The following is a 21,136-nucleotide window of genomic DNA, read 5'->3' on the forward strand; positions in this document are numbered from 1 at the left end:
CTTCTCTCCTTTAGAAGAAAAGCAAAACAAGCCTCTTTCTTTCTGCTCCTACTGAGCTAAGAGTTCAGAACCACAAACCTCCTTCGCACTCTTTGGGTCTCCTTCTTTAGAACTCAAATGTCTTGTTTGGTTCAGATTTAATTCACCATCATCTTTCTTGCCATGCCTCTTTATATGAAATGGTTCAGTTGTTATTTCTCTATACTGTTACATTCTATATTTTCCCTATAATCCTACTGATACATGTAAAGCGCATTAATGCCTATTAGCGCATGGTAAATAAGCTAATGTAGAGGTGCTCTCCATGACCGATAAGGTTTACTGCATTAGCAGGCCTCAAATACTTGAACAAGCCAGTCCTCCGCTGCATACTTCATGCCGATCGCGAAAAGCAACAGGTAACATCATGGCAACTCCCTACAGCAAGCAAAGAGGGAAACCCTACGAACCCAACAGTGAGACAATAGCAAGAATATCTCACGTTCCTGTAGATACTGAACACTGGGGGATTCCACTAGGCTTTCCTGGCCGAGTCCACAAGATCAGGACCCCAAAGAAGACCACTTTGGGAATAAATGACTATTTGGCCCTCTGGAGACAATGAGGAGCAACCTGTGGTAAGACGCCGAATGTGCAAACAAACTCGAATGTTATTAATGTCGCCGTGAAAGTACTTGTCATTCTCCAGTAGCAAAATCCTCCTTTTTTCTTTGCCTCTAGGAAGTGGCTCACAAGTGGTATGTGTTTGAAAAATTTGAGAAAAATGTGCCATTTTACTTATTAGTTGTAACAGATTAAATTAACGCAGCTATGCCTTCTGCAGTAAGGTATTGCGATGGTGTAAATTTGGGGACGAGGAAAGAAAGTCAAGTTGGATTGAAGCGGGGCAGTAAGGGGAATAATGATGAGTTTATTTTGTAGTAAGAAATGCTAGGTTAAGATTATTGCTGGTTAGTCTGTACTACCTGGAGGAAGAGATTCTCAAATTCTGCAAACAATAGATGTAAACGCATCAGTGGTTTCAGTTCGGTTGGATGTAGTATTAACATCTGGCATTTGCGGCACCACATTAATCAACTGGATCCTATGGATCCCTCCCTTTCTCATATCATTAATGCTTTGCTGCAGAGAAGGAAGCCGGCGCTTGCATTATGCTGTTGCATGGTCTCTTTAGTAAATTGCGTTCTTATCCTTTTATTTTTCTTGAGTTCATTGCTAGTGCACGTCCTGACTCTTCCCTAAGCTCTTCCTAGTACTCTCTGCTGCTTGGGGACATGATTCCTCTGCTGAATCAGTTGCATTACTCGTTCATTGTTGCGAATCAACATGGTTTTCGTATGCAGGAGCACATCTGTCACCATCCTACGTGTCATGCATGCCCTCTGGGTTGTAAATGCCATTCAAAAAATATCCTGTTAATTCTACAGCCGTGTATTATAGGACCTTCGCTCTCTATAGCAGAAGCAAATGTGTTTTGTTTTCCCTTGAATATGTTATCGACTTTCTCAAATGAACATAGTAAAAGTAGAGCTGGAGTTGGCCAAAATTCTCAGGAGGATTCCCTGTGAGTGACACAGTGAAATTACATGCTGCATTATTCATGGTAGATGCATTTACCTACCATAACCCTATAATCTCTGTTAAATTTCGCAACCAGGCACATGTTGACTTAGTATTTCGTTTCAAAACGTTACCACATCTTGAGTTTGGCTAGCTGTTGAAGATGTCTCCGTTTGCAGTACAGTCTCTCTTGCAGTTGACCACTGGTTTGTTAACCCCCCTACTCCCCCCTCCCCCCCCGATTTACCAATCTATTTGCTTGTTCCTTCACTTTTACCTATGATTGGCTGTAACAAGATCTTTATACATTGCTTAGTTTGCCCTCTCTGTCGTAGGAACTGCCTCCTCTAGTCACTGATCAATTCTCAACCCCAATGTTCCTCAAATTGTTACAGATTGATATAGTCTTGACTGGAGTTGGGGGCTAGTGTATAAGAGTTTGAGCATAGAAGTGTTCGAGGGGTTAGGGGATTGCCCTGTTTGGATCGGGAAGGGGAAATTGAATTTGGAAGTTTGGTTTGTTCCATTGGGGTAAAAAGTTGATTCCATCTTTGTGCGTACATCCATTGAACGCTTCCTAGACCAGGGTGCATAGAGAAGTGGCATACTGAGGAGAGTATCTGAAGCTTTCTACCATCTTTTAGTTGACAGAATGGCAGAGGTTTAACTACAAACTCCCTTGGTGCCATGAGGACCGCAGCATCCTATAACTCTGGATATGTTGTGGCCATTCTCATTGCACTGGGTATTGTGGAAATGTATGTTGCTGAGAGGTGGCAAAAAGTTAGTTTTGTTGTTGGCGCTGTTGCCACTAAAATAGCGTTGCTGCCACTGGGCAAGACCCCTTCAGAAGTTATTTTCTCTTGTGCACAGTTGTTTTCATGTGATATCTATTTATCAAATTATAATTTTATATATAACTCTACCCCAGTTTTCACCTGCACTGCTCTAGTCCTAGTTTTATCAGTGGCATCAGCTTATGAGGAATGCTTACTAGTAGGTTTGCTACCCCATGCAAATAGGGTATTGTAGGTGAAAATACTGTGTTTCATATACAAGCATTTCTAGATCGTAATAAAGCAGGAATTGTCATGATTGAAATATTAGATATATTTGTACCCTTTTAAAGTACTTTGAATTAGGAATTGGCGACTTTTGATTACACGCCGAGGAATCATTCTGCGTCCAACTTCCAGGAGTAGAGAGTTAAATAATTTCATTATGGACCATCATGGACTGCCCCGTTCAGTACTCTTTTGGCGCTAGTCCACATAGGTTGGGACCCAGCGTGGAATAGAAGAAGCTGGCTTGCAAAAAGCCTTTGTAATCTCCCCAGCACTGGAGATCTTAGTGGCGATGCTTCTTTTAATAAAGAGCTGCTTTCAGTAGCAAAATTGTGAATTTTTTTATGACATTGAAAGCGTCAGGTTGCATTCCGGTAACTGCGAACACCAACGACTGTTACAGTGCGGAACAAGGAACAGAATGCAAACTTTTACCATTTCAAATGGTTTATGTTAGTATTGATTTGATGGGTTGTAAGGGGGTAGTTTGATAATTAATCATTTGATGATGTAGAAGACAACCTGGTCAATAACTGAGCTGTAAATTAAATGAAAAAGAATTGAATTTAGCCAAATAAATGCTGCTTGTGGGGAAGTGAAGAGGTGAAGTGAGATAAGAGACTTGACAGGTATCAATGTCATTGACATTTAATGCATTGCACTTGTCAAACTTAATGATGATGAGTATATTTTAGTTTTTTTGCTGGCACAGGTTTAGGTCATATGTAATGGTACATCTCTAGCATGTGAACTCTCAATCCTGTCCTGATTTCTAAAGCAGCAGTTGTGTGGCTGCATTGAACGTCTTCATTTGCGTATGTGGGCACCTGTCTCTACTGCCGCTCATTGCCCTTGCTCATGGCTTCCGTAGTCGTCCTGGTTTTCTAATTTGTTCATTTGGCTCTTGCATGTTATTTCAGTAAGTCGTTAATATTTCTGCCCCAGAGAGAATTTTGCAGATTGAAAATATCGCCGGGTGATGTGGGTGAATTAATGGAAAACGAAAACTGAGAAACCACATTGAAGGAAACCAGATCGTTGAAAAACAATTTTAAGGAAAGACAATTTTAAGGAAATAAAATAAAAAAAAAACGAAAATGTAAGGACCTCTTTTAAAGGAAAGATTTTAAGGACAAATCTAAAATTGCATTAAACATGGGTAGAGTTTACGACTACTCTGGGTTTTTTGGGTTCAGGGGTAGGTAATGTTTAGGGTTATGAGGGGTGCTTGGGGGTCAGGAATAATTGGATTTCGGGCATAGACATGGGTATTTAGGGTTCAGAGATGGGGGAGATGCTTTTTAGGGCACACAGATGATTGCTGTTTAGGTGTGTGGGGAGTTTTAGGTGTCAGGGATGGGTGAAGTGTAAGGGTGTTGAAGACTTTAGGGTTCATGTATAGGTTGAGTGTGGGGCCTGTGATGGTGTTTAAGGTTTAATTCTGGATAGCGGCTGGGGTGGTCTAGAGTTTTTAGGGTTCAGATTGGGGTGGAGTTTAGATATAGAAAGGTTTTGAGTTGAAGGATGAGTAGTTTAGGGTGATGAGGAGTTCTTATGGGGCATGGATGGCTGGTATTTTATGGGCGGTGAAGGCTTTTAGGGTTAAGCAATGGGTGGAGTTTGGGTGTGCTGAAGTGTTTGAAGAGGCATGGGAAGGGTGGGGTTTGGGCATAGAAAGGAGTTTTTAAGATTCAGGAATGGGTGGAGTTGGGGTAGTGAGTGATATGGTTCAGGTAGGGTGGTTTTTTAGGGTAGAAAGGGGTGTTAGGTTTCAGGGATGAGTGTAGTTTAGGTGTGATGTGGGGTTTTATGGGGTAGAAATTGATGCCGTTTAGTTGTTGTGAGGGTTCAGCGATGGATGGTGTTTAATGGTGGTGATGGATCAGCACACTAAAAGCATCCAAAATAATTTTTACAATGTAAAAGATACAAATAGGAAGTATTGTCCGCTGCGGTAAAGCACTGAAATTAATATCTCTGACAAAACTGTTTCTGAAAGTACAACCAGCAAGCATTGCATTTACACTTAAAAACTAAGCATTCACAAGACAATTTCTACCAAAAAGAAATTCTATTAATTTGTTTCTACAAAAAGGTAAGTGCCATTCATTTAGAAATTTACGTTATATGATTTAGATGAAATGGTTTCTCAGTAGTGGTATTCCATGAAATCAGTTTTCTATGAAATCACATACGACCATCACACGATGATGTAACTGGCTCTGTGTTTTAATTCAAATGTTCAGATAAATACCTGAAACTGAGCCACTTAATCTATGTGGGAAATAGCTTTTAAATTCAAGCAATTTCTTTACTTAGGCATTAGACTTATACATTATATTCCTGCCCTGTCCCCACTGCCAATATGCAAATTATGCTGCAAATTTGTTTGGAATTGATGGTTGGACTTCAGAGGAAATATAGGTGTCTGTGAGGAAGGGGGAGGCAATCTGAAGCCTTGTGGGTGATGTGAAGTGGCGTTCTGGCACAAAATGGATCAGATCACGGAGAACGTACATATAAGGTTTTAGAAGGGGGTCTGGACCAGAGGTAAGAGTGGCTTTCAGTAATTGTGGGGCATGTGGAGTTTTTCTGGGGGAAAAGTCAGCAGAAATTAGGTGACAGAGCATAGGGGGAGGAGTTGCTCAGGCAAGTATTGCTGTCTACTTCAGCCCTTCCTTTACACACTTCTCTCTGTAACCCCTTCTCTTTCCTGCCCCTGTTATTGACATCCTACCTAACCCCGCCTTTCCTTAATGAACTTCCATCTCCAATTTTGGTTAGCCTATATCTCACCACACAAGCTTTGAGCCCTTGGAGGAAGGCGCAGAGGAGTATGGGTTCTAGAGGTTAAATGGCAATGGTTAGTGAGAATGTAGTGCAAGATGTTTTTTTCCCCTTCACAACAAATGTTATTGTTGACGGACACAATAAGCCCATGAAGTCACAGGGCAATACATTGTATTCATAGTACGGCATTAGTAAAGATGTGAACTTTGATACAATTCATTCGTCGAGAAAATGAGTATATACAAGACTGGATTAAACATAGATGAACATTATAAACAAAGAACAGCAGTGTCGCAATGTCCATGTATACGTTAACAGATAGTCTCCAATCGTGATATTTTAGCATAAATACAGTTATTCACAGTACACATGCCCAACCTTGTATCTTCAGGGCGGACCATCAGTACAATATTGCTTTGGGAATAGGCTCAAGATATAGACCCCGATAATCAGCCCACCGCTTCCATATTTTCGGGTGTTTCTGGGGACATCCCCATGCCTTAAAAATCGGAATTTCCAGCCCCACGGAGAAATCAAGGCCCTGCTTCCAGGCCCTGACAGAGGGCGGGGAAGTCGCTTTCCAAGCCTTAGCAATGTTGTGCTTAGCCAGAGTTTGCCCTAGAAATAGCAGGTGTCTTTTCTATCTATTACCTCTGATCCCTTCGGTGACGTGAAGCATAGTTAAGCGTGGTGACCGTGGAACATCCCACCCCAGAACCTCAGAGAGACCAGTCAGCACCCCACGCCAAAACAGCGATAAAGCAGTAGAGTCCCATATCGTGTGGAGGAAGGTGCCCTCTGCCAAACCGCAGCATAGGCATAAGGGAGATGCAATCATCCCAGCGTGCCAATCCTGTAGCAAGTAAAGTATACCCGGCAGAGGTATTTGAATTGTAGTAGTCGAAGGCGCTCCGCAATGGCCGCACCGCGCGGGGTTCAAGAGACTCAACCCAGTCGTCCTCGTCAAGTGCACCCATGTCCTCCTACCAGGCCTCTCTGGTCTTGTGGAATCTAGTGTGGCTATTAGTGACTATAGTGCGGTATAATGCTGTGATTTTGTGTGCGCCCATCGCACCTAAAAACACCTTGGCCTCAATGTCAGGAATGGTGTCTTGCAGAGCAAGGAATGGGAAGAATGTGTGGCAAAATTGCAGATACCTATAAAATTGGGATCGGGGCATTTGAAAGTCAGATTGTAGCTGTTGGAAGGACTTAAGGGTCTGGCCATGAAGGATATCGCCAACCTAGTGCAAGATGTTTTAGTAGGGCTGGTTCCATGGTACCATATTTACATAAAAAAGGGTGTCTGCAAATCCAAACCCAGGCCAAGAGATGGTTTTTGCAAGTCAGTCTTCAAATTTCAGCTGCACATTTGGTAAACTTGCCAACCAAGTCATTTTAGCCTTTTTCTGTTTAATTTTTCGAAATATTTGACTTTTTAAATTATTTTTAATATTGCACTGTTGGAAAGTATCCACTCATAGCAATATGTATTGAAGCCTAAACAATTGCCTTGGAAAAACAAATGGCAGCTTTGGCAAAGTTTAAACCTTTTTGGAAATGTTTTAAAGGTTGATGAGCATATATATTTTAAATAATACATTTGGAAAGGGATAATCTATGGTACCCCTGTCCCTCTGAACATAGGAAATGCAAAGATGGACGGAGCACTGAAGCTTTTCATGTCCCCCCAGTCACAGATCTGGGTCGAATCCATCATCGTTCTTTAGCTCACTTCACCACCCCAGTTCAGACCCAGCCATATGCAAATCCGTCTTGGCCCTGTTCCTCATGGGAACAGTCCAGCCCGAACGGCCAAGCCAGGTCTACCCTGGACCGTAAACAAGCATCCTGGGACCGGTATCGGGGGTAACAACACTCATCGGCCAGATTTAGATCTTGGCGGGTTACTCAGTCACAACGGTGACTGATATCCCGTCCATTGACATATAAATCCCATAGGATATAATGAGATTTATATGTCGGCGTACAGTGTATCCGTCACGGTTGTGACGGAGTAACCTGTCCACCAAGATCTACATCAGACCCATAGTCTTTGTTGATTTCTCATCCTTACCACCTCTAGTGCTGTTGGGGTGTATGTTTCTTAGGTGCTCCACTTCCTGGTCCATGTTGAATTTACCGGTTTCTTGGCACATAACTAATTTGGGCACTTATTTTTTGGGGAGTTTTATATAGCTCAAACTTGACCCGAAGGTATTGGAGCTCTTTGCGTGAGCCCCAGTTGTGTTACAGGTGGACACGTCCATTTTGTTATGCCATGGGAGATTACGTGATTTGTCCGGAATCACAGAATGTTGAGCGTTCCTGCCAAACTCTGACCCTGTTCCCCAGCTTTGAGGTTAAATGCTATAGCGGTTAGGCTACATCCTCTCCTATGTTATTACCGAAAACAGTGAAGATTGTGAAATACTGCTCTAGAGTGCAGTAAAGCCAACTGTGGGTTTCGAGCAAAGTCCAAGCAATAAATAAAATTTGGCAAAATTCTCTATCTTGTTAAATTTTCTGCACCTCAAAGATAGAGGTCAAATATTAGGCTATGTCTCCTAATGCTGATGTTGTTTTGAAGCTGGGGACTGGTGTTTACAAATTGCTCTCTCTTTGCAGACAAAAAAAGAAAAAGTAAATTTGTGAAAATCTGCTGGAGTACATAAAGTGTGAAATTAAAGCGTGTAGTGTTAGGATTTTACTTTTGTTGTCACACAAAAAAATGTATATACCTGAAATTTAACTGTACACATTCAACAGTCAGGAATACAAGCCTATTAAGCACATTATTTTGCCATTCTGAAGTGTAATAGAAACAAAGATTTAAATATGATCAGACAAATCAAGAGTCTTTACTGGGTGATCCACAAATAATAAATATTCTCTGAAACAAGATTTCCGCACCATATTTGTGTGCAGTATAGCTTTATCAATAACATTGCATGTCTGTGCAAATTTAATGATCTTTCAATCGAAAATATTCTGTCTGTAAATGAGTGTGCTACCACATGATGCTTCCGTTACATTAAAAAGTAGTCTCACTTATGCTCATTAAAGCTAAGTCGGCCGCAAAAGTTTTTTGGACTAAAATGTGGTTTGTGTTTCTAAAACATTTGGGAAGCATTGCTGTAGAGGATAACTTGCTACGCCACCATGGTTTGGAGTTAGACCCATGACCTTTGCATCAAAAGCACACACATACAGACACCCACTTCTAACAAATATGCATGAACACAACAAGGGTATTTTACTGCTTGAACTTTAAATGGACATCACACTCATGCTAGCGTGGCAGAAATTGAAGTCTGCAGATGACAGAAAGATGGTTATAATAGAGTAGTGTCATCCTGAATCTAGGAGAAACGAAGAGGAGACTGACCGGTAGCTTGGATGATGGTCACTGAGTAGGCAACGGAATATGTGGAAATGGGGATGTAGGATGTTTGGTTTCCTTTAAGTGTGTAGGAGAGCACATGCACACATGGTCAGTGACAGCTACCGCCCCCTCCCTGTGGACCCACATCAACCCAGAACACATTGACACGAAACATAATGGTCTTTGGAAGGCGGGGGATCACAAGACCCCCCGGCCGTATTTATTAAGATGCAAAATAATAAAATTGTTAAACAAAAAGATACAAATTTATGCAAAACATTCAGGGATATTAGATACAATCATATCAACAAGTATGATAGGCTAACCTTAACAAGATTCTAATACAGCTTGTTTCCTAACCGAATCTAACATCCTTCTCTGAAATTTTGCATACTAACATTCTGGCCATATGGCGAGGTCGCTAACCGGTGTCAGGTCTTACTAGCTGCGCCCTTACCGCAGGTGCGCATGCGCAGCCGAGCCCGTTAATTACTCGGTCCACGCCGTGAACTCCATTTACCCACTAAAGGAGGGCCCTTACTCTGCGCCATTTGCTGACGTCATGAGTACGCGCGGGGTGGCTACCAGCCTAAGGACAGCGTGACTCCCCTACCCGCGCCCCTTTGAAGCACCAGTTATACCTGCCCCTGAAGTTCTAGGAGGGGCCAGTGACCCCTCCCCCTGGACAGACACCAGACCTTAAAATAGCTGTTCACCGGTCATGACCTTACCGCATGTCCATACCCTAAGAAATACGACGACCTGTGGGGAAAAGGAAAGTACTAAAGGACAACTACACTATCTAAATCAACATGTCATGACATACCATCGTCGGGCTACTAGGGGAAAAAAGGCCTAAACAAAATTGCAACCGACCTTTATACTTCGACACCACTTTCGAAACGGGAACTAAACAATTATTGCATGTCAATACACACAATAAACAGGTCTACAATATGCACAAACACCGCAAAGTTCCAGGGATGGAGGGTGGGGAAAATTAGGAAGCCCCGAGCGCGGGGCACGACCAGTGTGGAGGAGCATCCAGGCAACAAGGGGCCACCTGAGCGCTCCCCCCTCCTTTATTCCCGGGGTCGCGGGGAGGGGGCGGCACGCCCCCTCCCCCTGCCCCTCAGCAGCCCGCCCCCCCCGTCCCGTCCCGGAAGTCTGCACAACGCCTTCCGGGTCAGGGGTCGGGTGCCAGCCAACCAGTGGTGTGGCGCGCACCCCCGCGTCATCACTGGACGCCGGGAGGTCACGCCCCACCACTGGAAGGCAAGGGGAGAGGGGGTCGCCGCACCGCCATGTGGGCAGGGGGGCCGAGGGCCCCCCCTTTTCAACTGCTCCATGCTGAAACCTGAATTGTGCTAAGCAATGGCGGCATGCAGTGGCGGCCCCCACGACATGAAGATGGGTGTGCGGGAGGGAAAGAGGGATGGACGGACAGACCGACGGACGGACGGACAGACGGATGGGTGGGCCGGCGGAGTGGTAATGGGAAAGGAAACATTCTAATTTTTAAAACATTCCTTTTCCCTGCAGCCTCAGACGGCTGCCGCACAGGCTCTAAGCTCTCCCAGCAGTCTCTGGGAAGGCAGAGGTTGCTCAGCAAAGCTTGGTGCTGCTCTCCTGCCACGAGAGCAGCGCCAGGATTGGTCTGAGTGGCCTGCTCTGCCGATCAGACACTGCCTGTGGGCCTGCAGCATTTCTCCAACCCGGCTATGAACACAGTTGGGTTGGAGAAATAGATGTGCGCATGTATGTTTGGTCGGCCAACATATATGTACACTTTTAAATACCACCACCTGCCTGTCATGGCCCGGTCCTGCCCCACACACGTGTCCGAATCAGTCAAAGAAAAATACAATTATATTGTTTCATTATTTCATTTTTCTGTGTCTGACACGGACGATTGGGGCGACACTCCTCCGCCAATTACGGAGGAGCCACCCTGGCAGCATGTTAAGACAAGCATGCACAAGTGTTCATGTGTTAGCAAAGTGTATCTGACAGAGGAAGAATCCGGTAGATTTAAAATAATCTTTTATGCATGCCATACATGCATTCAATTAGAGGCACCCAAAGAACCAGTAGCATTAGGTTATGGAGAAATACTCCTCGGGGCTGAGATAAGATGTGATTGACAAAGTCTGAAGCCAAGAGCTAAAAGAGGCTGGTTAAGAAAAAGCCAATTGTGGAAATGGAGGGACCCAAAGCCCACTGTATGTATATTAGAAACAATGTGTCTTAGAGGGCTGCATTTCGAACACCTAAAAAGGTTCCAATTAACATCAGTGTTGGGCCTCTTCCTTGTCTTTTGTGCCTTTGGAGAAGGAATGTGATGGTGTTACATTGACAAGGCAGCTATTTTGGAAAGGATACGGAAAGATTTTGCTTTTACTTTTAACCCTGTGTCTGGATCAGTGAAAGTAGAATACAGGAACTGAAGTTTCACACATCCTTGTTGCTACAAGCCACGCACGCTATGCAATGGATACGTTTGCCTTTGTGGTTTCTGTCCTGCACTTTGATCGGTTTTTGCGTGCTGACTTTTTAGTTTTTCTTAAAACGTAAGTTTTTCCCTAATTTGGCTTGGGCATTAGATGTTTGTTTGTTCCCACAACTTGGTCGGATAACCAGAGGCGTTTTAAGGCATGGGCAAAGTGGGTTCTGGCCCTGTGCCCCAGTCTTTCGAGGGCCCCCTGTTAGAGCCACCTTTGTTCGACAGAGTGTCTTGCCCTAATGATATTGAATGATTCTTAACCCCTTCCACGCTCATGACGAGCTGAGCTCGTCATGAGTTGCGCCGCTCGCACGCCCATGACGAGCTCAGCTCGTCATGTAACGCGGTATTTTTAAAAAGTCAGTGCACAGCGGGAAAACCGCTAGCGCTGATGCGGTTAAACAGATTATTTTAAATACTGTTTTCCTTTAATTTATTTTTAATGTGGATGATGTGTGAGAGTCTATTACAGACATTTTGCAGAGAAATGTTGTGTTTATTTTTCATCCAACATCCATCATATATAAAAAAAAAATGGGGGGGTCTCAGAGGTTGTTTCCAATAATATTAATCATAAATTCAGACCTGTTCTTTACAGCGCCCCCAAAATAGGTTGGGCCCAGGGCCCCCAAAATCATTAAGATGTCCCTGCGGATAACTAAATCCAAATGGCGGTGTGAATGAAAGGTTATCTAGTTAGGCTTTGAGAAGAGGAGGTATGCTATCTTTGGACAAAGAGAGAGGTGGAGTGGTGTAAGAGTTTGAAGTATGCAAATAAAAACCATTCTTTCTACAGTTTGTTGCAAAAGCCAGTGAGCGTTTTTTGTGATGTACATTTATTGCCAGTGAAAGCTGCCTTGTATAACTACAAATTATAGAATACTCACAATAGACTTAGTACGATCCTTGCCGGAGGTTGCGGCCTACTGGTGTCTATGAAGTACTTTAATGAAGATATCACAGATTTTTGAAGTTCCTGAGGATATGCTCTCAGGGCTTGCCATAAGACTTGCACTCCTAGGTGCCTGGGTCCGGACGTTTAGAAGCTGTCATGGCTCCATATGCAAATCCTGTATATTTGTGGCCAGTGAAGAGTTTTAAGTCCTCATGATGGAGGCACATATAAACGTGTGGCTGTGCCAGCTATGGGGACTGGTACAGATTCAATGCAAACGCCTTTTTGAAACCTGAAAAAACTTTCTCCATATTTGCATCATTATAGCCAAAATGTTGTGCTTTTGTCGGGGTTTGTTGAAAAACGATGAACTAGAACGTAGTGCAGAGAAATAATCAACATGGCCAATGATTGGCCTCAGTTGTATATAGGAAGGCTCCAGCCCTCCCATGAAAGTGTTTTATTTTCAAATGTATTTGTGAATTACATAAATAATGAAACATTTCATTTATTTGTTTGATAAATGCTTGTTTCTGGATTTTTTGTGTGTATTGTTTTGCGGTTCAAATAATTTGAGGTGCTTAGACCAGGGTCCCTGTCTTCCGGTAATGACTCAGTAGGGGTCACCGGATTCCAGTAATGATTCAATGAAGGTCCCCGCATTTTAATAATGATTAATTGGGGCAGGTGGGCCCATCATCCCATTAATGATTCAGTGAAGGTCCCTGCATTCCAATAATGTTTCATTGGGGGGTGTAGGGGCCCATCATTCCAATAATGATTCAGGGAAGGTCCCTGCATTCCAATACTGTTTCATTGGGGGGTGTAGGGGCCCAGCATTCCAATAATGATTCAGTGGAGGTCTATGGGTTCCAGTAATTAAGTGGGGGTCAACAGAAGTCGTTACCTATTTAGTGATGTTTGTTTCCTCCTGTGTGCGTTGTGGTACAAAAGACAGACCCAATGGAAATCGGACCCTAGGAAAACGTGTTGGTACAGAACACACATCCGCACTAGCAATACTTGTTCTTGGACTTAGTCATATGCTGCACAATTCCTAACTCATATTTTTATTTTTTATTTTACAGAGTTTTGTATAGCGTGAACTAGACCCGAATCGGGTATTGGAGAGCTTTACATAGTACCAGTTGCATTACATGAGGACACATTCATTTTTTTTTTGTTAGGCACAGGTAGATTAAGTGATTTGCCCAGAATCACAGGATGTTCAGCGTCATTGCCGAGACTCGAACCCAATTCCCCGGATTCGAGGTAGACTGCCCTAGCCGTCAGGCCAACTCCTCTCCCCAATTGGTGCAAGAGGACAAGACTAACACGTGTCACCATGTTCATTGCCCTAGATGGGTCTACTGCACTGAGTTTAGAGTATCATATCAGTCGCAAAGGATCTATTCAGTTAGGGCAGAGTTTGCAGGGGGTGTGCAACAATTCAGCTCCTTGACTTGGTGCACAAGTCTAACTAGAAAGCAAATACGTGCTTAAGAGAAGAGGGAGCCCTGAGTTACATTTTATTAACGTTGACAGTGAAGTTTTGTGTGGTGAATCCTATGCACAGAACATTGGATCAGCTTAAATTAATATATATATTATTTTGTTGTTAAAACATTTGAATAGTCAATATTTATTACAGACAGAATACATATTTTGTAATTTGTAATTGTATTTGTAGAGCGCAACTGGCGCTCCGGAAGGAGCATCCTGGCGCTGGATTGATAGTATGCAATCAGTTACCTAAGCTGAATTAGATGGCGGCCATGACATATTCGTCTGGGAGATTGAAAATCCAGGTTTTTAGTTGCTTCCTAAACTGGGTTTCTTGAGTCTGGGACCGGAGATTTTTGGGCATGGAGTTCCAGGCTCTGGAGGACAGATAAGTCAGAGTTTTGCCACCTTTGGTTTTGAGGTTGAATTTAGCTAGTTTTATCAGATTGTCATTGGAGGATCGTAGGGTCCTGGAAGGGTTGTAGTGGGGTGTAACGCCTGGTTAGATACTTAGGACCTGTGTAATTGAATGCCCAAAATGCGATGATTAGAATCTTAAAAAGTATCCTTTTATGCAGAGGTAGCCAATGAAGAGTTTTCAAGGCAGCTGATGCTGAGGATTTCCTGGGTAGTTTTAATACTAATCTGGCTGCTGAGTGTTGAACACTTTGGAGTTTTTTCAGTGTAGATTTTTTCACTCCTGCCATCAGACCATTGCAATAGTCTAGGCGGGCGAGGATTAGAGCCACTGCTACCGCCTTTCTTGATTCAGTGGGCAAGAAGTCGAAGAACTTTTTAAGAGATTTTATGATACCAAAGCTGCATCCTGCCACATTCCTGACATGTTGGTCAAAGGATAACTCAGTGTCAAACAAGACTCCGAGATTTCTTGCTGTCACTACAGTTTGAGGGGGAGCGGTGGAGTCTTCTGGCCACCAAAGGCTGGGACAGAAATTGACATTTTTTCCCATTGGGAGGATTTCTGTCTTGCTGGCGTTACATTTAAGATGGTTTTTTTCCATCCAGTGGAAAACGTCCTTCAGGCAATTTTTAAGATTTTGTTCAGCATCAGTGGAATTTTCCTCTAATGGCACAATGAGTTGAGTATGCGAAGGAGGCACTACAGGTCCAGAGCAGGCTCTACCCAGAAATGCTGGTCAAGCCCTTGCCACCTCCCAACCTTGAGGTCTGACTGAGCAAAAACTAGCGTGGTCTTGAGAAGGGAATCCCCCTCTCACACATAGATACACTTTAGGGCGTGTAGACACATAGTCCCAACTACACTCCCACTAGTTTACCTACACTCACCTTTTTATTTAGGTCCTGAAGAAAGCCAGTCTAGTCATAAGGCACTGGCTGAAACATGTTGACCCACTGGATGTGACTGGTCGTAACTCGCCTCTCACATCCCCTTGCCTTATTTTTAACCGCTGACGGAGGCCCAGGTATTAAAGTCTAATTCACCCTCGGGTACTGGGACCACCGTCTAGCCGTTTTAACATCACTCTCTTATCCTTCATCACTGCACACTCAGCAATATACCAGCTCCGCTGTAGTCAGGCGTTGAAGCACACCCGGGGCACGCTAGGTGCTACTGGGTGGGCCCGATGATGAAGCATGCCACCAACTAGGTTGGTGGGTGAGGGCTTTATGAACACACCTGCAAGGTGTTCCCACTCCGTGACAAAACACACCAGAGTCTTCCCCCTCCCCTAAATAACTTTTGTAAAACAAAGTAATTTTAGCTAGTCTCATTTTGATTAAACCGCACAATGAGTTGAGTGTCATAGGCGTACGAAGTTACTAGTATGCCGAATGATTCAATCGGGGAGATAAGTGGGATCAAATAAACATTAAAAAGTAGAGGGCTCAGAATAGAGCCCTGAGGGACTCCAGACCGAACCATTTTCTCTTTAGAGAGGAAAGGGCCCAAGGCAATGGTTTGGGATCTATCTGTTAAAAAGGATGTTATCCACGCTAGAACCACGTCTGAGATACCAATATCTTTTAATCTACCCAACAGTATAGAGTGTGAGATGGTATCGAACGCTGCTGTGAGGTCCAATAGAATCAGCACGCCGTTCTTTCTTTGATCCTGTAGCAGCTTTATGGAGTCTGTCAATTCAATCCGTGCTGTTTCCGTAGAATGATGAGGGCGGAAACCTGACTGTTGGGGATGGAGGACGTTGTATGTTTCTATATGGCATTTTAGTTCTTTATATACCATCTGTTCAGTGATTTTTCCCAAGACTGGGAGGAGTGATATTGGGCGTAGATTGGTGAGGTCTGAGGGTGATTTATTAGGCGTTTTCCTCAAGGGCTTTACAATTCCCTGTTTCCATTCACGTGGGACTATCCCTGTATTGAGGGAAGAGTTTACAATCTTATTTATGATGGGATTCACCACATCAATTAGATGATGAAGAATTCTTGGGGGGCAGGGGTCCGAGGGAGCTCCTGATTTACAGGCTAGGATTACTTCACGTGTTTGGGATAAACTGACCGGTGAGAAAATTTTAAGACTTCCAATTGTGTTTTCTCCCTGATCAGAGAGGGTAGAAGTCTGAGGGACTCGGTGTATAGGAAAGTTTTTCTGTATTAAGTCAATTTTCTCCTCAAAGAAGTCAGCTATTTGATTGCAGAAATCTTGGGATGGAGGTATTACGGGCTGTAACGTTCTGGGGTGGGTGAAAGTCTTCACTATCGAAAACAAAGTTTTTTGTTTTTGTTTAGCTTCCTTGATGGCATTAATATAGAAATCTTTCTTGGCAATTTTTATGCTGGAATGATATATCTTCCTCAGCTGGATATAAGAGTTTCTGTCTGCCATGTCGTAAGTTTTACGCCAATTGCGTTCGCCTTTTTTACATAGTAGGTGGGCTTTGGCTAAATCTGGAGTAAACCAGGGGGCATTTGTCTTGCCTCTTTTCTCCATTCTTCGGGGACGTTTGAGTGGAACACGTACTTTAATCTCATGCTGCATCCAGCTCTGGAAGCTTTTTGAGTCATGTTCTACGTCACCAGTCAGACTAGGAATCTGTATTTGAGTGATAGGCTTAAGCTTGAAACCTTCCTCTACCATTTTCCAGTTAACATAGTTCTCTGAATGTGAACTGGATTTAATTAGATTCTGGGGGCGTGAGGTTCTGATGCAAAATGGGATCTGACTATGATCTGTCCAGATTTGTGCGACAGAAGATTGGGTTTCTAGAAGGGGAAAGTTAGTGCATACCCCATCTAATATGTGTCCAGCTTGATGTGTGGGCTGTTTAACCCGTTGTTGAAGGTTAAAAATTTCCAAGGTCTGATGAAAATTAAGTGCCTGTAAGTCAGCTTTAAATTCTAGGTGCAAATTAAAATCACCCAGGAGAGTAAAGTGTGGGTATCGGATGAGGAGCTGACCTAAGGAGTCACTAAGAGAATCTAGGAATCTGGTTGCACAGCCCGGGGGGGCGGTAGATTAGTCCTCCTGAGAAGGAGGAGGTCTCGTTCAGTTTGATGGAAAAACCTAGGCCTTCTATACCTTTGAGGGGTTCTAAGTTGAATGTGTGGCATTTGAAGTGGTTTCTTAACACCAAGGCAACTCCTCCACCTCTCCCCTTCAGTCTGTCCTGCCTGAGGATGGTATAGCCTTGAGGGAGGGCGATGGCTAGGTCAGGGTTACTATTATCAGTTAGCCAGGTTTCGGTTATGAGGAGGCAATCTAGGTCTAACTCCAGGATGAGATCATTTATATCTTGGCTATGGTTACACATGGAGCGAGCGTTGATCATCCCTCCTTTAAAATGTGAAATATTATCGACCAAATTGATTAGGGGAGCTTTTGTCTTGGACGGGGACCAGGAGGAGGTCCACCTGCAAAGCTTACAGCTAAAGGGCCCTTTGATGTTATTCATTTCAACCTTACAAGTACAACTGTTTTCTATACGTAGACTTTGGAGAAAGTTGGCCTGGTACCTTCTGATGGAAGGTTCTTGTCCAGAGTGTCCTGCGCCTGTCGTGGTCCGGGCGCAGACGGGCTTGCCTTAGGCGCGCCTTCGGCGCGCAAACGGCGCTCCCGCTGCGCTCGTCCGCTGCGCTTCCTGAAAATGCACATATTTAGTGTGGGCGGGGGGGGGGGCGTGGCCTCGAGGGGGCGTGGCCTGTGAGCACGCCGGCGATGGCGGCCGCTGAAGTTACAATGTCCGCAACAGCGATCAAATCGGCTGTGCGGGATGCTGGAAATGGGCTTCTGCCCCAAGAGAGAGCAAAGGAGGTATGCTTCGTTAAAAAACAATAAATTCAAGTGACATTCAAAATTTTCTTAAAAAGTGATTGCGTACCACCAGCTCCCGGCTTCCGCCTCAGGAGTGGGTTCCAAGTAGGTGAGGACGCTTGTTGTCAGCGCCTTATATGCTGGGCGGGGGGGGTGGGGGCGTGGCCTCTAGGGGGCGTGGCCTGTGAGCACGCCGGCGATGGCGGCCGCTAAAGTTACAATGTCCGCAACAGCGATCAAATCGGCTGTGCGGGATGCTGGAAATGGGCTTCTGCCCCAAGAGAGAGCAAAGGAGGTATGCTTCGTTAAAATACAATAAATTCAAGTGACAGTCAAACATTTTTTTTAAAGTGATTGCGTACCACCAGCTCCCGGCTTCCGCCTCAGGAGTGGGTTCCAAGTAGGAGTCTGAGCTGTATGATAGTTCCAAAACATTATTTTTTTTCCTTTTTTATTTAAAAGATTGGGGTTCATATTATCCAATTGCACTGCTCACATAACTTCCATATCAGTGAGAATGGAAACAGTTGACATTTAGGGGCTACCGCTCCTATCACTTATTAATGTGTTGGAACATGATGCATGTTCTGTGCTCTGTAACACCTGCATTTCTTATACTGCCTTTCAAATGTACATTTGTTTAGTGGGCTATATGTATGTAAAATATGGTACTGCAGTTGTAACAACCGCTTTCACGTTCATCCTTTCCAATGGACGTTTTCAAATGCAACCTCTTGAACTGCTAATGTTGATGTAAGGATATATATAATACACGTTAAGCGATACAGCCATTTAACAACGACATTTTGCCCATCACAAAATATGTTCTTTTAATTTCGGAGGCACTGCAGGGGGTGCTATGGCTGTGTTGCCTATAAAACTGTCTAATTTGAGAGGATTTTAGTTTTAATAGAATACCCTTTTGCGTAAGTCTTTCAGTTTGATACCAATCTACTGAGTTCAATGCTTATCAGCCAGTATAAAATAGTACTTATGAACGTATGTTAATGGAACGTTCTGCTTATAAAACAAAATATGAAAACCACTGAAGGGCCCCAGTTATGGTTAGTTACACTACCATAACCATTTATTCAAACGCCCCTGTTTTTATGGCTCACACATATACTTGCGGTTGTCCTTCCAAATAAGAGGCATTTCCTTTTAAATATACTGAGAGTTAATACTACTGCTTTTGTGAATCAGGTCTCGTCAGCGGCGGCCCCCAAACTGTTGAATGCTCTGACTGTACAGATTCGGGAATAATCTTCCCTCGCACTTTTCAGGAAAAACTTGAAAGCACAGCTTTTTAATCAACCTTAGCTCTGCAGCTTCTAAACCAAATTTTAAGATTCACATCAGGAAACCTTTTTGCTGAACGATTCTCTGCATAAATGACCTAAAGATAAATCTAACTTCCACCACACCAATCTCTTACTGACCTTCTACATGTCCGTATGAATGGCACCAAGTATTATATCATAAATGGCACTGTTCAACACAACATTTTTTATGTGCTTCTGATCTATTTTCGAACAATTTCAACCTGTTTGTTGTGTTGTGCATTTTCGGGAAATTGACAGGGCTGCATGTATTGGAGATATTTCTTTAAGCATAGTTTTTTAACAGTCTCTGTAATACTAGGCAGTATTTGATGGTGGAACTATTTAGTCTAAATCTGCTCTGTTCAATGGAAATATGTATGATCGTACTTGTAACTCTTAGAGAAAGTTTAGAAAATGTCCATACATCCTCGAGATAAAATAGTTGCATCGTGATTTTTCGAGGACCTTATTTTATATAAAGTTGGTTAATGTTACCTCCTTTCCCGGAGGAGGGAATATTTATTTTGATGGCGTTACAAAACAAACATAACATGACTGTCTGACCACTCCCCATCCGTTAGTCAAGCCCATTGCCAATTTTAATTTAAATTAGTCCTATAATGGAATTTAATGGTTGATCAAGTATAATATTTCATTAAAAACGTTATTGTAGATTTATTTTCTTAGTATAAAAGATCTGCCCTTTTATTTCAGTTGTCGTACTCTCCTCATTTTGATTACCTCACAGGAATTGTGTGAACTGTGTTTATTATTTATCATATTTCCTTCACCAGCATGTCCTAAAGACAGTGTACATTCCACCAATGCATTCTTCACTAGACTTTGTACATTGCCCACAGACCTGAAGATTTTCCTGGTTCTGCCTATCTAGTGGATCTGTAAAATATAGGATGCCAGTTGTGCCCCTAAGCAACCCTTGGTGAATGCCTCCTGATACATTTTTATGCTGCTTCAAAAAACTGTGCAACCTTGATTAAACATCAAGAACTAAATCTTTAGTTTACGTAAGTTTCACTTGAATAAACAATGCTCTTCTTTTTCAGCTGTCCCCTTTCCTCCAAACCACCGGCTTACAGCAAAGGAGGTGTTCGACAATGATGGGAAACCCCGGGTAGATGTCCTCAAAGCCCATCTCATGAAAGAAGGTCGACTGGAAGAGAACATTGCTTTGAGAATTATCACAGAGGGAGCATCTATTCTACGTCAAGAAAAGAATTTGCTTGATATTGATGCACCGGTCACAGGTAAACAGTTTAATAAAATAGGGTTCAATGCATGCCAGCAGCTTGGAGTATCTAGTGAAATCCCTTTCCTAAATCCTACTAGTGGTTGAAAAGTTCCTTGGGCATGCATCCATTCCCAGCGCTGTGGTTTTCAGTACAGCCAGGATGTTAATTGCTCCTTTCCACTTGCGGCTGGATCTCAACAAAGACATCTGTATCCTAGGGTTTTGCAAATATTATTGCTAGTATTCCATCTTATATGGCCCTGATTTAAGAAACAAAGTTAAATTCACGAAACGCTATAACCTGAACGGCTGTGCATGGAGTTAGGTTAAAAGTTTGTTAGAACTCTTGGAATAAACTTCTCTGAGGGAGAAGTGCTTCTCCTTAGCATTTGTAGTCAGGCTCAAAAGTATAAGGGATCTCAGGGACAAGCCCCACCGATAATGTATGGTAGCGCGACGGTCCGCCCAGGATCATGCACCGTGAGAGTGAAGCTGAGCATGACAGCAGGTCCCCAGCACAGCAGAGCGTCTTTAACACCCCGTGTTGATGTGACCAGCATATCTAGTGGGGCGCAGGGAGCAAGAGACACATATAAGCTGCACGACAGGC

General features: G+C 43.4%; 1 protein-coding gene across 7 annotated transcripts in view; it reads left to right on the forward strand.

The window, feature by feature from the left end:
- Window positions 1–21,136, forward strand: part of PPP3CA (protein phosphatase 3 catalytic subunit alpha) — a 665,570-nt gene that overhangs the window by 175,751 nt on the left and 468,683 nt on the right. For all 7 annotated transcript variants that reach the window (XM_078676076.1, XM_078676079.1, XM_078676081.1 and 4 more), the window contains exon 2: window positions 20,342–20,542. In XM_078676076.1, coding sequence (XP_078532202.1) covers window positions 20,342–20,542 — 201 coding nt within the window. The remainder of the gene's footprint in view (window positions 1–20,341; window positions 20,543–21,136) is intronic.

This window comes from Lissotriton helveticus, chromosome 2_1 (genome assembly GCF_964261635.1).
Source record: "Lissotriton helveticus chromosome 2_1, aLisHel1.1, whole genome shotgun sequence".
NCBI lineage: Eukaryota > Metazoa > Chordata > Amphibia > Caudata > Salamandridae > Lissotriton > Lissotriton helveticus.